The 15,800-nt window shown below is 41.5% G+C and overlaps 1 protein-coding gene across 2 annotated transcripts in view; it reads left to right on the top strand.

The window, feature by feature from the left end:
- DUS2 (dihydrouridine synthase 2) overlaps window positions 1-15,800 on the top strand; it is a 140,752-nt gene that overhangs the window by 78,123 nt on the left and 46,829 nt on the right. For both annotated transcript variants that reach the window (XM_073659297.1, XM_073659298.1), the window contains exons 10-11: window positions 3,812-3,898; window positions 6,138-6,306. In XM_073659297.1, the coding sequence (XP_073515398.1) occupies window positions 3,812-3,898; window positions 6,138-6,306 (256 nt within the window). The remainder of the gene's footprint in view (window positions 1-3,811; window positions 3,899-6,137; window positions 6,307-15,800) is intronic.

A 15,800-nucleotide genomic window follows, 5' to 3' on the forward strand; every position in this document is an offset into this window, starting at 1 on the left:
AAATGTTACCTTCCGGAAACTAAAATACAAAGAATTAAGAGCCAGGTGGAGAAAGCCATAGCCAATCCGGTCATGTCCCTTAGAGGAGCAATGTCCCTGTTAGGTACCCTCACGTCGTGTTTCCCAGGGGTTCTATGGGCACAAAACCATTCCAGGGTTTTGCAGTGGGATGTGTTACATAATGAAGTTTCTCTTAAAGGGCACTTAAAAGCAATTTTCTCTTTATCACCTCAGTCAGTGAAAGACTTACAATGGTGGCAAAATGAGGCAAATCTATCCCGAGGGGTTCCCTGGGCACCTAAGGTAGCTAGGATAATCGCCACAGACAATAGTCCCACGAGGGTGGGGAGCCCACCTGGGGGATATGCTGATTCAGGGTACCTGGTCAGATAGCGAGAAGAACCTTTCCTCCAATGCAACAGAACGTCTGGTTGTGGATAAGGCGGTGAATAGTTTCTTAGGCTCCCTCCAAGGTCAAAACATTAAGGTTCTCTAAGGTAATCCAGTTACAGTAGCTTATGTGAACCACCAGGGGAGTACAAGGTCAAGATCACTGATGAGAGTGACAGATCATCTCTTTCAGATTGCAGAAAGTCATCTTCTTTCCTTGACAGCCCTTCATATAAGGGGAGCAGAGAACTCCAGAGCGGATTACCTAAGCCGCTATCCTCTGTTGCAAGGGGAATGGAAACTAAATCAGGTGATCTTTGCCCAAATAGTCCGAAGATAGGGGTCTCCACTAGTAGACTTATTTGCCACAAAGCTAAATCGGAAGACAAAAATCTTCTGTTCTCTGAATCCCAAAGAAAATCGCTTGGCAGTGGACGCTCTTCTGGTACCTTGGAACTTCAACCTGGCATATGCCTTCCCTCGCTGTTACTACTTCCCAGGGTCATAAGAAATATCAGGGAAGACAAGGCGAGGGTTCTTTTTATCGCACCCTTCTGGCCCAAGAGACCCTGGTTCTCTTGCCTGAGGAGCATGTCTATCTCCGACCCATGGGTCCTTCCCAAGGTTGCAGATCTCCTCTTTCAGGGGCCGATATCCCATCCTCAAGGAGCGGGCCTACACTTGACGCATGGAACGTGAAAGGTCATTGCTGAAACAAAAAGGGTTTTCCCAAAATCTAATAACTACCCTTATGCATAGCAGAAAGCCAGTTACAACCTGGATTTATGCCAGAACCTGGAATAAATTCTTATCCTTCTCAGGGTCTAGAGTTGGCGAGGGGGCACCTATTGGGAAAATCTTAGAATTTCTACAGAAAGGTCTTGAGTTAGGGTTGTCCACCAGCACCCTAAAAGTTCAGGTATCTGCCCTGGGCGCCCTGTATAGCTGCGATCTAGCAAGTAACTACTGGATTTCTCGTTTTATCAAGGCAGCTTTTAGATCCAGACCTATTGTTAAAAATAGCTTAGTCCCTTGGGACCTGAGTCTGGTTCTTACAGCCTTAACTGGCATACCTTTTGAGCCAATAGTCAGCAACTCTTAAAAACCTCTCCCTTAAGACAGCTTTACTGATAGCTTTAACCTCAGCCAGGAGAATTAGTGACATCCAGGCCCTGTCTATAGCCTTGCCATTTACACAGATCCTGGACGACAGAGTGATCTTTAGGCCAGATTCTGCCTATCTCCCTAAAGTGGCCACTCGCTTCCACAGACTTCAGGAAGTCATCCTACCCTCCTTTTGTCCAAATCCAAGTAATCCGAAAGAAGCGCAATTACATACGTTGAATGTGAGGAGATGTGTGTTTAGGTACCTTTCAGTCACCAAAGACTTTAGGAAAAGATAGCTCCTTGTTTATATCTTACAATGGGTCTAGGAAGGGGTCTAAAGTCACAAAATCCACCTTAGCTAGATTGATTAGGGAGGCCATTTCTCTATCGTATACATCTAGCGGCGAGAAAGTGCCTGAAAGGTTGAAGGCTCATTCCACTTGGGCTGTAGCAACCTCCTGGGCTGAGAAGACCAGTGTCTCGATAGAAGACATATGTAAGGCTGCTACCTGGTCCTCTCCCTCTACATTCTATAGACATTATAGATTAGATATGGGTGTATAGGCTGACCTCACCTTTGGGAGAAGAGTGCTCTAGGCTGTGGTCCCTCCCTAGATTACTTTCATCTCTGTAATTCTCTCGTGGTGCTGTCATGGTCAACCGATAAAGTCCTAAGTTACTTACCAGTAACGGGATTTCTCGGAGACTATGACAGCACCCTTATATTCCCTCCCTTCACATTTGTGGGACCACTCCCTTTTTATTAATTATAGTCTCACACTTAATAGGTGTCGTGTGGTATGATAAAATTATGGTTGGTTGTTGTTTATTAACCTGGCGGTCCTCTCAAGCTCTGCAATCCAACTGAAATGGAGAGCGAGTTGTGTTGGAGTTGGAGAGAGACAGGCCAGAATCTCTCTGAGAAGAGACTGCACAGGCCATGTGCACAAGACTGCAAGTATCAGTGGTTGCTTTGGATGATAGCTGTTTTGTGTGACCGAACTGAGACTAGCTGAACTGTGTCTGAGTAGCCAGGGTCTGTACTGTTTAGTTAGTGCCTGGACGAGGCTAGAGATTTATGTTTATGGTTTAATTTTGGTACTGTACAACCAGTGGAAATAGACTATTCCGTGTGTAATATAAAAATCCCTGTGGCTTTGTGTTCCAAGTAGCTGTCCAAGAGAGTAGACCCCAACGCCACATATGGGGAACTGCCACGTTCAGTAGAAATTGAACAACAAATGATTGTCCATTTTCTGCTATTGCCCCTTGTGCAAATTAAATGTTTTGGGCTCAAAGCAACATTTGGTGGTGAAAAAAAACACTTTTTCATTTTTTGTAGACCAGTGTTATAAAATTTTGTGAAGTACCTTTGAGTTTGAAATGCTCATCACGTCCCCAGTTGAATCCTTTTCAAGGGTTTACTTTTAAAAATGGGGTCACTTGTGGGGAGTTTCTACCTTTTTTGGCACCTCAAAGGCTCTGAAAGTGCGTCATGATGTATGCATTTTATTCCAGCCACTATTGCACTCCAAAAATCCAATTGTTCTTTTTTCCTTCCAAGCCTTGCCATTTGCCTAAACACTAGTTTTCGACCAAACATAGGGTCTTGCTGCATTTGGGAGAAATAGCTTAATAAATTGTGGGGTCCATTTTCTCCTATGTGAAAATGTAAAATCATGGCGTCAAAGCAATATTTTAGTGGAAAAAAATGAATCTTTCATTCTATTTATTCCAGATTACATTAATTTTTGTGAAGCTCCTAAAGGGCTAACAAAGATAGGCCACTCAAAGTCAATCCAAAAGTCAACAGGTCCCAAAAAAAAAAGAAGAGCTTTTGCCCATTTCCATGTAAAAAAAATTGCTGCTTAACTTTTAACCATTTCAAGATCCTAACAAAATAAAGTGACGGAAAAATTTTGCTAATGTAAAATAAACATATGGTAAATATTATTATATTTTTTGTTTGGTATGACTGTCTAGTTTAGTTTAAGGTTATAATCATTCAGAAAATTGAAAATTGGTAATTTTTCAAATTTTTTGTCAAATTTCAGATATTTTCATAAAAAGCTGAAAACATAACCTAGTTTTATCGTTAACAACATAAAACAATACTAAAGTGCTATAGCTATATATAAAGTACAGTGTACCAAGGAAAAAAAAAGCCTCTGGATCACTGAGATATATAGAAGCATCCCAGAGTTATTACCACATGTCAGAATGGAAATGTGGAAAAATTGGCTGTGTCACTAAGGCGTTACAGAATTCCTATTTACTTTTCATAGAAAACTTTTTCTTTTCTGTTTACTTAAAGGAAGAAAGAAGAGAGACCACAGCATCCTATCCACTGTGATTTCATCAAGGCAGTATCTGAGGCTGTATCAGTTCCCATTATTGCCAAGTAAGTAAGAGAAAGTCATGTAAAGATCCGTTTACACCAACTATCCGGTGTTTAGTAAATGATCGTCAATCAGCTACTTGTTTGTGGTGGTGGTTTCAGGGGTGACCATATCATTGAATTATTGGACTGCAAAGGTCCCATATAAAGTTCTTGCCCAGGGCCAGTTTTTGCCACCGGGTGGTTTAATAGCCTTTGTACATAGGTAAAAGATCGTTCAGTGTGCATAGGCTGCGTTGTTCTCACCAGCGCTGGACAGTGTGTTGACAATAATGATGATATTTTGTGCAGTCATAATACCATTTCACCTGATGAACAAGTTTTTAATCATGCAGTGTAAATGGACTTTAGCAATCTGCAAGTGGTTAATACTTAACCATTCCAAAAAATGTAAAGGTCCATTATATACTGATAGTGTGTGTTTCAAATTTTCACTTCTGTCAGTCAATGAGAACATTCCTCTTTATATGCAGATTTACATAGTAACATAGTAATGTAGGTTGAATAAAGATCTAGTGTCCATGAAGTCCAACTTTTTTTCCAAAATTGTACTCCCTACACTAACACTACACTAACTTACTAACTTACTGTGACTAGGCCTCTCAAATGATTATTACCATTTTATTATTGCTGCACTATTACTATTAACCCATTATCTACCAATGTCCTTTTTTTGGGATCGATGACGGCCTGTATTCAGTTAGTGGCCTGGGCTCAAGTTTACTCGAGACTCCTTCAGGAACACATTCTTAATTCCTGGAACAAACGTCAAGATTCACTGAACAAAAGAATGAGGACTCCAGGTCGGGTAAAGGCTTCGCTCTCCTGGTGGCTGAACCCCAAAAATCTTCAGAAAGGGATCACTTGGAGTCGGGATCCTATAATTACAATTACCACAGACGCCAGCACTCGAGGTTGGGGGGCTATGGTGGCACAGACTCCGTTCCAGGACAGATGGAGTCAGGAGATCAGTATCCGGTCCTCCAACTTCAGGGAGCTGAAGGCAGTGGAGGAGACACTCTAGTCAACCTGATTCAGGGGGCACACGTCAGAGTGCCCTCAGACAATATGACCACTGTTGCCTTCCTTTGACATCAAGGGGGCCGAAGGTGGACAGCCTGAAATTAGTCGCTGGCCGAATATTCTCCTGGGCAGAACAACACCTGTCTCCATCTGCAATTCACCTGCGAGGTTCAGACAATAGTCAAGCAGACTTCCTGAGCAGGAAAGACATCCATCCAGGAGAATGGAGCCTGAATCAAGATGTATTTCAGTTCCTAGTATCAAAATGGGGTCTCCCCAAGATAGATCTCTTCGCCTATCGAATAAATGCAAAGGTGCCTTCCTTCTTCTCTCTAGACCGCAGAGACTATGCCCTGGCGTTAAACACATTCGCACATCCATGGCACTTCAGACTAGCGTATGCATTCCCTCCAATCCCTCTCCTGTCAAGAACTATCCAGAAGATTCGGCTAGACAGAGTGACTACAATACTGGTGGCCCCTCTGTGGCCCAAAAGGTCCTGGTTCGGAGCAATCTCAGAACTCTGCCTAGACGGTCCAATCATACTACCACAGGTCAATGACCTTCTCTCCCAGGGTCCGCTCTTCCACCCAGACCCTCAGTGGCTAAATCTGGCAGTCTGGTTTCAGAGGCCAAGGTCCTAAAGTCTAGAGGTCTCTCGGAGAAGGTTATAAAGACCCTTCAACAAAGTAGGAAACCAGTGACCAATGGCAGAAGTACTTGCGAAGCTGGCCGTCTACTTGTACTGGCTGAGGCTTGTTACTGCACATCCGCCTACTATTGATATGATTAGGAGGCGGATGTGTAGTACCCCGCAGCTGCCAATACAAGTAGACTGCCAGCTCCGCCAGCAAGTACTGCCGGCCGCTGCTGATAACACCTGATCGGCTGGGTGCAGAGTGTTGAATCCTGTCCTATTATACATTGATGAGCTATCCTAAGGATAGGGCATTAATGTAAAAGTAGTGGACAACCTTTTTAAAACACAACATGCCTTTGGAAATTCCTTTGCCGTACACCCACCCTATTGTTGATCCTCGGGCAGTTGGTAGTACAGCTACTATTTGCCTGCAGAGGTGCAGTGAAATCACAGCTGTCGTCACTTGTGGTGTGAAAATGTATTGAGTAAATTGTTTATAATTATAATAATGTGTTTTGCAAAATTTGGGGGTTTGTTTCATAATTATACTTAAATGTAACGACACCTATTTCTTTTAAGTGGAGGTTCACAGGAACTTATACGAGAGTTCCAAGACCTAGAAGCTTTTAGATCTGTCACAGCTGCATCATCTGTTATGGTGGCACGAGCAGCTATGTGGAATCCTTCTATTTTCAGAAGAGAGGGCTCCTTACCTCAAGAAGACATCATGCGTGATTACATTAGATATGTAAGTGTTTTTCCTAGATCTTCTTTTGATAATGTGGAATTGTGCTTAAAGACTAATGTTCCTATAGAGAATAACCATGTCATTGGGGCTGTTTTTTTTATTGAAATCAGGCCTGAGTGGCAGAAAGAGCTAAAAAAAAAAAAGCAGTGTGCATGGGCGTCTGCGATCTGGTCGGCAAGTGTCTTTTCTTTTTCTTTTTTTTGTCTCAGAACCACCATGGGCCCAGATTTAATTAGTATTGACTGTTCGTATTGCTGATAGAATGCTCAGAGATGTGTTCAGCTAGCTTCTGCATTGGAATGGTTTGGTTCCCCAGTCAAACAGATGTTTTCCTCTGTCCACGCAACTAAATATGCCCCATAGATCTACGTACAAATTTTGTCAAGTGGATTTGGATGAAATCTCTGATTATAGACCAAAAAGGTTGGAGTATCTCACAAGAGCTTAAGCAATGTCTGTCTGTGGCTCCCCACACCGGAGTGAATCTGAGACGTAAATGTCCATTTCATATCCTCATGATGGTGAAATATATCACCTGTGAAAAATTTTCTAGACCATATCCATATAGTGAGCAGAAGGGAAGGTTTTTAGTGAAAACTTGCTTATGTTTAGAAGGAAGACCAGTATTTACATCTTTGTAATCCAAGGAACTGTGTAAGTATATGTAGGGAAAAAAAAGAAATCTGGCCCTTTGTGTTGGTTGGTTGGTTGGCGTCAAATGCGTTGAAGTGCAGTGTTCAAAGCTCAAAAAATGTAGTTTAGTTGACCATTGTGGAAGGTGGGGTTACCCATTAGGGTAATTTGCAGGAATTGGGTGGGATGACCGCATTTAGAATAACAAATCTTATGCCAGGCTTTTCAGGTGGACATGGGTAAAGGGTTTTCTTTTACAGATGGTGGAAGGGTAGCACAGTTTGTGTGCAGTAAGTTCATCAGTAATAATGATGGGGACAAAGATTGCCTCAATTTGGTAGCCGTGGGATATGTAGAGTTTTATGTACATTCCTTTATTATTCTCAACTGAGTTACCAGATTTAGGCTCAGGCTAGATGGCGGCTTTGGCTGCGACACAGGTTTCTTGGCCAAAATTACTATATGCATCTGCTACATTACCACATATTGCTAGTGAAAAAAATCAAGCTAGCTTTCACCTTTTGTAACTTGCTTGTCATGGCATCCTTGGGGGTTGTAATGGGACTCCATTCACCTGCATAACACTGTGATATAGCAGGACACATGGCGATCTTTGACCTTGTGATTTATGTTATGGCTAAAGTCACTGCATAGCTCCAGCCTTAATGCACAGTTATTGGGATAGTTCAATCGTGCAAATGTATTTGTTTGAAGTATCATGTAGGGGATGTTTGAGCTCTTTATTTTTCCAGGAAAAATACATATCTTTGTACCGTGTTAGCCAGTAAATAGAAAAATATTAAGATTTGAGAGTCCTCAGTGGTTGATAACTTTTAATGGCTAACTGTAAAGATGGTAACAAATTGCAAGCTTCCAAGACTACTCAGGCCTCGTCATCAGGTATAGAATAACACATTATCTGAAGAGTCACATATTTATACAGAACAGGGCACAAGAATAATGCGATAGTTCTGCTTCACCTCACTTGTCTCATCTATTAGTATGGGAGACAGAGTGGCAGTAAATATTGGAACAGTTCTCGGATAAGGAGTGTGAAAGTTTTATTGTCCTGTGGTTGAGGTCTGGTCGATGATTGTGATGTCCCCTGAGGTCTGAGGAGCACATTCCTTAGTTGATGTAGAATGACCTAAATCCATGCGACACATTCATTCCTGCACTGAGTGTGTCAAAGGTTGTCATAAGTTTGTATTCCCAAACTCTTCTGTCTCTCTGAGATTTGAAGTTACCTTTTAATACCAGTAACTTCATATCCATAATGCTGTGATCAAAAATATCAAAATGTTTGGCCACAGGCCGATCTATTCTCTTTTCTTTTATTGTGTGGCGATGAGAATTCATTCTTGTTCTAAGTTTTTGCCCTATCTCCCCAATATACAGACCCCAAGCTGGACTTTTGGTATATATAATTAAGTACACTATATTAGATGTGAGGCAGCTGAAAGTACCTGGGATCTTGTGGTCCTGATGTGAGTTGGGGATCTTTATCTTGTCCGTGGTTATTATAAATGGACAGGTTTTACACTTTTTTTTTTCTTTTTGCAGTGAAAGGTTTCCGTAGCTGGTGGAGAGGATAGGGAGCCTCTGACAATAATGATTTTTAAATTTTGGGGGCTGGCTAAAACGAAGTGGGGGTCTGGAAATTTCCAGATCTTTGACACACTCCAGTGCAGGAATGAATGTGTTGCATGGATTTATGTCATTCTACATCAACTAAGGAATATGCTCCTCAGACCTGTGGTGGCATCACAACCATTGACCAGACTTCAATCACAGGACAATAAAACTTTCACACTTCTTATCCTATGTCTATCTTACCTGCAACTCTTACTCCCCTCTCCCATACTAACAGTTTTGCTTCACGTCACTTTTCTCATCTATTGCGTTATTCTTGTGCCCTGTTGTGTATGAATATGTGACTAATCAGATTGTGTTATACTATGCCTGAAGAAGCCTGAGTAGTCTCGAAAGCTTGCAACTTGTTACCATCTTTTCAGTTAGCCATTAAAAGGCATCAACCACTGAGGACTCTCAAATCTTAATATTTATTTTTCCAGACATATGTGCAATAAAGAAAAAGGTTATTATAAATTCTCAGTTCATCTTTGGGATGAAATACAAAGTATGTGTCTGTAGGACGCTCAAACTTTTCCGAACCTCTATTATTTTTAAGAGGTTGACCCTGCCCATAAAAGTTAGAGGAAACTTACATATAAGTAATATTTGTCTAAATAGACTTGCAGGCAATCTAGTGGTCATTGTGCCCAGATAGGAAATTGAAGTCCAGTTCTAACAAAAAGTCAATTCCCCCATGTGTTGTGGCAGTCTACTACCGCAAAACATGCAGCATCAGGGACTCAAACATATTATCCGAGCACACCCAAGATGGTCGGATAACACGTTACCCGAGCTCGCTCGCTCGCTCGCACATAACTAATCTAACGAATTATGAAGCGTTTGAAAGTTTTGTAAGCTTTTCTTTTTTTGTAGATAGAATAAGTTTTCTCAATGATCGCGTATCACTGCCCTTGATATAGCCCATAGAAAGGGCAAATCATCCACATGGGCTATAATATCATCTATGAAGTTACCTCTTTTGGATTTGCAAGTACTTTTGAAAATCTGGAGAAGATGCCAAGTAGTAGCGATACACCCAGATCCTGCTTTTCTGAATGGATGGAAGACTAAGTCTGTCTTCAGATGAGCCGTTTGAGATGGGCCCACTTTTTTTCTGTGTTAATAGAATATAGAGGCCTGCCACATTCCATAAAATGACTTTTAATCGGTGGTGGTGTTGTGTAAGAGTCATCTTTGCTCCCGTATTGGAAGCCATATGAGTCAGTGTTGCAGTGGTCCCTTCCTGTCCCAGTGAGCAAGGAAAACCACTGAAATTGTTGAAAAATCTGTCAGGTTGATTCCTTGAATCAGAGTATGGATAGATGGGCTAGAAAAAAAAACACAAAAAGTTAAATATAATGTAATGTGACACTGCCAAACTATAGAGTGCATAAAATACTACAGTACCAATAGGGACATAAAAAAATGGTTTTCGGGAAAGGTAAGCAAGAAGGCAGTAGCGCCACATCCACTCCAATTACGTTGGATCACGGATCTGGAGTTCTAAGCCTTTGGCTAGCTTCGGCAAGGTCATCTAAGAAGGAAGTTTTGTTGTCAGTGTTGACAATGAGTTTAGCTGGTTAGATCAGCTAGAATCTATGACTTTTAGCTCATGCAGAAGGAGGCAAAGGCTCATCTCTGCTGTGTAACTGATATCGAGTTGTTATGGAAGATTAGAATTTTGTGGCCCTGTACCTCCAGTACTTGATGATGCTAATGGTGAGCTTGTGCATCTCCATGATCTGGACCTACTCAGTGCATCTTTTCAGTGACAAATATAGGGTGATTAAGGCTCAGGGCGGCTGGTATCACCCTGGCAACAAATAGTTTTCTGGGATCCCTAGGAATCCGAGATGGTCTCTCCTGCATCTGCTCTCCAGGTCATCTAGATTCTCCAAAACCGATTTAGAGGAGATTTTCTGGGAGAACAGTCAATCTTCACTAATAGAGTAGATTCTATTTCAACTGCACGGGTCTCCAATTGTGTGATCTCTTGAGAGTTGTTGCTGATCTGAGTTTAAGCCATATCTATAGAAGTGTTTAAAAAGGACAAGGCGTTTGTCTAATAGCTGCATAACCAGTCTAGTCACCTCCTGCACCACAAAAGTGCCTGATGGATTGCCTTCCATTACTGGAGAGTTGGGACTCTCAAAGGAAGAAATGGGTCAAAGTTTTCCCCAGTCAAAAACTTGCAGAGAGCTAAGCTGTTGAAGCTGGATGGGGCTTTCTGAGCTTACTTGCAGAGGTTCTTGGAGGTGTTGTGAAAGATTGATTGACTTGGATGGACTTCCTTTCTTAACTATATCAGTAGGCCAATTTAAGTCTGAATCTGTTCATACCAGAGAGGGACAAATATAAGAGTCAATCTCCTAAGTTTCTGCAAGTGAGGGTAGTAATTCCATGGTGTGGATAATGAGCTTGTCACTTTAGGTAAGGATATTGGAGATTGGAACTAACTTGCACCAGACAGTATAGGAGTTATTGTCCAAAGACTGCAAATAAGCTATCCATCCAGGGACAGTACAGAAATGAAGATTCATGTTAGATGGGACCGCTTGGTGTGGAACACAACTTGTAAAATTGGTTTACCCCCATTCTTTTCAAGGCAGACATCATATTTTCCCTTTTAGTGTTTCTTTAGGCCATGTGTATCAAACTCTGGCCCGTATGCCTAATCTGGCCCACATGGTGATTATATTTGGCCCGCGACACCAGAACCACCACCCCTATACAGGGTCATTATTCTGCATGGAGAACTTGTGGGGCCCAGTATACTGTATGGAGGACTATGTGGGGCTATTATACTGTATGGAGGACTGTGTGGGGTCCATTATACTGTATACTGGTTGACCCGCGACTTTGTCCACGTTTTTCATTTTGGCCCTTTGTGTGTTTGAGTTTGACATCCCTGCTTTAGGTAGAGACTTAAAACAGGTAAGTAGTGCAGCAGCCTGTCTAGTGGTGATAATGCAAATAGCAGACTACAATGCCGATTTAGGGTTATGTTTTTCCCATTGTTGTTGACCAAGATGAGTAGTGTAGCAAATTTACTGATGTGCAGCCTGGTTTTGATGTGTGGCTACATGAAGGGTTGATGGTGAGGGTTTACAAGTGGTTATGTGTTGTCAGCTCCCCTGCCAAACTTCTGCTTGTGCAGGTAGGTCAGAGGGATCAACGGCTAGAATAAACGAGCTAAGGATATGTGCAGACAATGTGTCTCCAGCTCGAGTGAATCCAACATGTTTTTCAAGCAGAAGACATTTCCAAAAAACTGTGTCTTTTATTGGCATCTTTTCGGTAGTTTTAAATTCTTTTTTACCAGAATTCCCGCCTGCAGTTCTTGTATGTATAAAATAATTAGCCTAGTGAATGGCCATGTCAGTTCTTTTAACAACTTTGCGGCTTTGGAAACCTGAAACGGTTAAAAAGCGTTCAAAACACTAAACATATGCAAAGCCAGTTGTTTTTTTACATTTCTGTGGATAGGTTTATTTTTTTATTATTTTTATTTATTTTTTATTTTTTTTTAGTGCAGGTTATTATTATTTATTATTATAGCGCCATTTATTCCATGGCGCTTTGCATGTGAAAAAATGGGGTATACATAGCAAAAACAATTACAAAAATCTTGAACAAAAAAATGCAACAGCCAACTGGTACAGGAGGAGAGAGAACCCTGCCCACGAAGGCTCACAGTCTACAAGGGATGGGTGAGGATACAGTAGGTGAGGGTAGAGCTGGTCGTGCAGCAGTGTGGTGGAGCAATGGTTACTGCAGGTTGTAGCCTTGTCGGAAGATGTGAGTCTACAGGTTCCTTTTGCATGTTTCCACAGTAGGCAAGAGTCTCTGATGCTTTGGGGTAGAAAGTTCCAGAATTGGGGGGATGCACAGGAGAAATCTTGTATGCGATTGTGGGAAGAGGAGATAAGAGGGGAGTAGGGAAGGAGATCTTGTGAGGATCGTAGGTTGCATGCGGGTATGTAGTGGGAGACTAGGTCACAGATGTATGGAGGAGACCGGGTGTGAATGGCTTTGTATGCCATGGTTAGGGTTTTGAACTGGAGTCTCTGGGCAATGGGGAGCCAGTGAAGCACTTGACAGAGAGGAGAGGCAGGGGAATAGTGGGGGGACAGATGGATTAGTCGGGCAGCAGAGGCCACAGAGCCGGAGGTTGCAGTAGTCGAGGCGGTAGATGATGAGGGCGTGCACTAGTGTTTTTGCAGATTTGTGGTTGAGGAATGTGCGGATCCGGGAGATGTTTTTGAGTTGGAGTCGGCAGGAAGTGGAAAGGGCTTGGATATGTGGTTTGAAGCAGAGATCAGAGTCTAGGGTTACCCCGAGGCAGCGAGCTTGTGGGACTGGGAAAAGTGGACACCCATTGATTTTGATGGATAGGTCAGATGGGGGGCTGAGTGGCATGGGGGAAAGATGATGAATTCAGTTTTATCTATGTAATGTTTTAGAAATCTAGCAGAGAAGAAAGATGAGATAGCGGACAGACATTGTGGGATTCTGATTAGTAAGGAGGTGATATCGGGTCCAGAGAGATAAATCTGTATGTCGTCAGCATAGAGATGATACTGAAAGCCGTGGGACTCTATGAGCTGTCCCAGGCCGAGGTTACTGAGCAGATCTGCCTGAATAAGATTTTATGTGCACATATCTTTAGGTACTATGGGGGGCATCGTGTTTTCTTTCAAGTCACGTGCTGATGGTCTCCAGAGGAGTGAAGCTGGGAGGGGGGCAGGAGTAAGATAAGTAACTTGCAGGGAGTGCAGATGCCACATTTATTACCCAACAACAAGGGTGGTGATCTCTAAGGCTATGTTCACACATTGCGTTTTTGATGCGTTTTTATGCGTTTTTTATGTAAATTTTCAGCTGTATTTTACAGTACCAGCAAAGTCTGAGATTTCAGAAATCTCATGCACACACCTTTGTTTTTGTTTGATCAGTATTTTGTGCTTTGCATGTTTTTGCAGAATAGAGCATGTCACTTGTTAGCGTTTTTTCAGCGTTTTTCACCCATTGAAAGTAATGTATAGTGAAAAAACGCCTAGTGTGAACATAGCTATCAGGTTTTGCTGCGTTTTTAGTGAAAAAACGCAAGTAGAACAGTATGTGTAACGCATTTATTTTTGTGATTTTGCCATCTTGTCCAGGTCACCTGAGATGGCAGCTTGGATTAGAACAGTTTAATTAAATTAGTAATGTGTACGCAGCAAACATTGGCTGAGCTAGGTGTTAGATTGAACAATACAGTGGGTACAGAAAGTATTCAGACCACTTTAAATTTTTCACTCTGTTTCATTGCAGCCTTTTGGTAAATTCTAAAAAGTTAATTTTTTTTTCTCATTAAAGTACACTCTTGACTGAAAAAAAAACAGAAATGTAGAATTTTTTTGCAAATTTATTAAAAAAGAAAAACTGAAATATCACATGGTCATAAGTATTCAGACCTCATGTGGCTGGAGTGTGTCAGCAGTTCCTGCAAGATGAAGGCATTAAAGCTATGGACTGGCCCGCCCCTTCCCCAGACCTGAATCCGATTGAGCACATCTGGGACATCATGTCTCGCTCCATCCACCAATGTCGCATTGCACACAGACTGTCCAGGAGTTGGTGGATGCTTTAGTCCAGGTCTGGGAGGAGATCCCACAGGAGACCATCCGCAACCTCATCAGGAGCATGCCCAGGCGTTGTAGGGAGGTCATAGAGGCACGTGGAGGCCACACACAATACTGAGCCTCATTTTGACTTGTTTTAAGGACATTACATCAAAGTTGGATCAGCCTGTAGTGTGTTTTTCCACTTTAATTTTGGGGGTGACTCCTAATCCAGGCCTCCATTGGTTAATACATTTGATTTTCATTGATGATTTTTGTGTGATTTTGTTGTCAGCACTTTCAACTTTGTACCGAACAAAGTATTCAATGAGAATATTTCATTCATTCAGATCTAGGATGTGTTATTTGAGTGTTCCCTTTATTTTTTTGAGCAGTGTGCATATGTATGTATGTGTGTGTGTATATGTATATACAGGGTGGTCCAAAAGTAGGTGGCAGAAAATAATAACATTTGAATTAGGCTGTTGCTGTAACTGGGGAACTTGATTCATTAGAATTTCGAGATCCTTATCTCCTGACTGTTCCATCAAAAAATATTGGTCCTAAAACACCAAAACTTGAGATACTACCCCAAACATTGACACCAGGCTCATTTAGTTGTTGCTCTAATGTTAAATGCATGTTCTCATTATACCAGTAAATACAATTATGTCTATTAATATGGCCGGCTAATTTAAAAGAAGCTTCATCACTCCACATAATGTTATCTAAAATTACTGGATTTTCTTCAATTTCGTTAAGCATAATCTCACTAAATTGCAGCCGCCTGTCTGGATCATCCTCCAATAAACCATGAATTAGACGTGGACGATAAGCTTTCCACCCAATAGATTTCAGGATTCGCATGATAGAAGCTCGTGAAATTCCCAATTCAAAAGAGGCTCTTCTGGTGGACTTTTTTGGACTCTGAACAAATATTTCAGCAACAAGTTGTTTATTATCTTCTGTACAGACTGTTTTGGGTCGACCAGATTTTGGAGCATTAAGGATTGAACCAGTGGCATTGAATTTGTCACGTATGTGGTAAATGGTTTGTCTCTTTGGGGCTTGAGTACCAAATGTTTCAAACCAATTTGCTCTAACGGTTTCAGCATTTTGAGATTTCCAATACTCTGTTAAAATCCATTTTCTTTTATCTGTATTTAAATTATTTGCCATTATGTGTTATCTGAATTATCTGAAAAGAAAACAGATTTGGGGGAGATCTATCTGTGAAAACTAGATCTGTGAAACTGGCTCAGTTGCCCTTAGCAACCAATCAGATTCCACCTTTCATTTTCCAAAGAGTCTGTGAGGAATGAATAGTGAAATCTGATTGGTTGCTAAGGGCAACTGAGCCAGTTTCACTTAACACCATGTTTCATAAATCTCCCCCTTCATAACCCTATTACACTATCTGTCCACCTACTTTTGGACCACCCTGTGTGTATGTATGTGTGTGTATGTGTATATATATATATATATATATATATATATATATATAATTATATATGTATGTATACAGTGCCTTGTGAAAGTATTTGGCCCCCTTGAACTTTTCTACCGTTTGCCACATTTCTGACTTCAAACATAAAGATATAAAATTCTAATTTTTTTGGT

The sequence above is a fragment of the Phyllobates terribilis genome, unplaced genomic scaffold, assembly GCF_046119375.1.
Source record: "Phyllobates terribilis strain yellow unplaced genomic scaffold, ASM4611937v1 Scaffold_13__5_contigs__length_258822181, whole genome shotgun sequence".
Lineage (NCBI taxonomy): Eukaryota > Metazoa > Chordata > Amphibia > Anura > Dendrobatidae > Phyllobates > Phyllobates terribilis.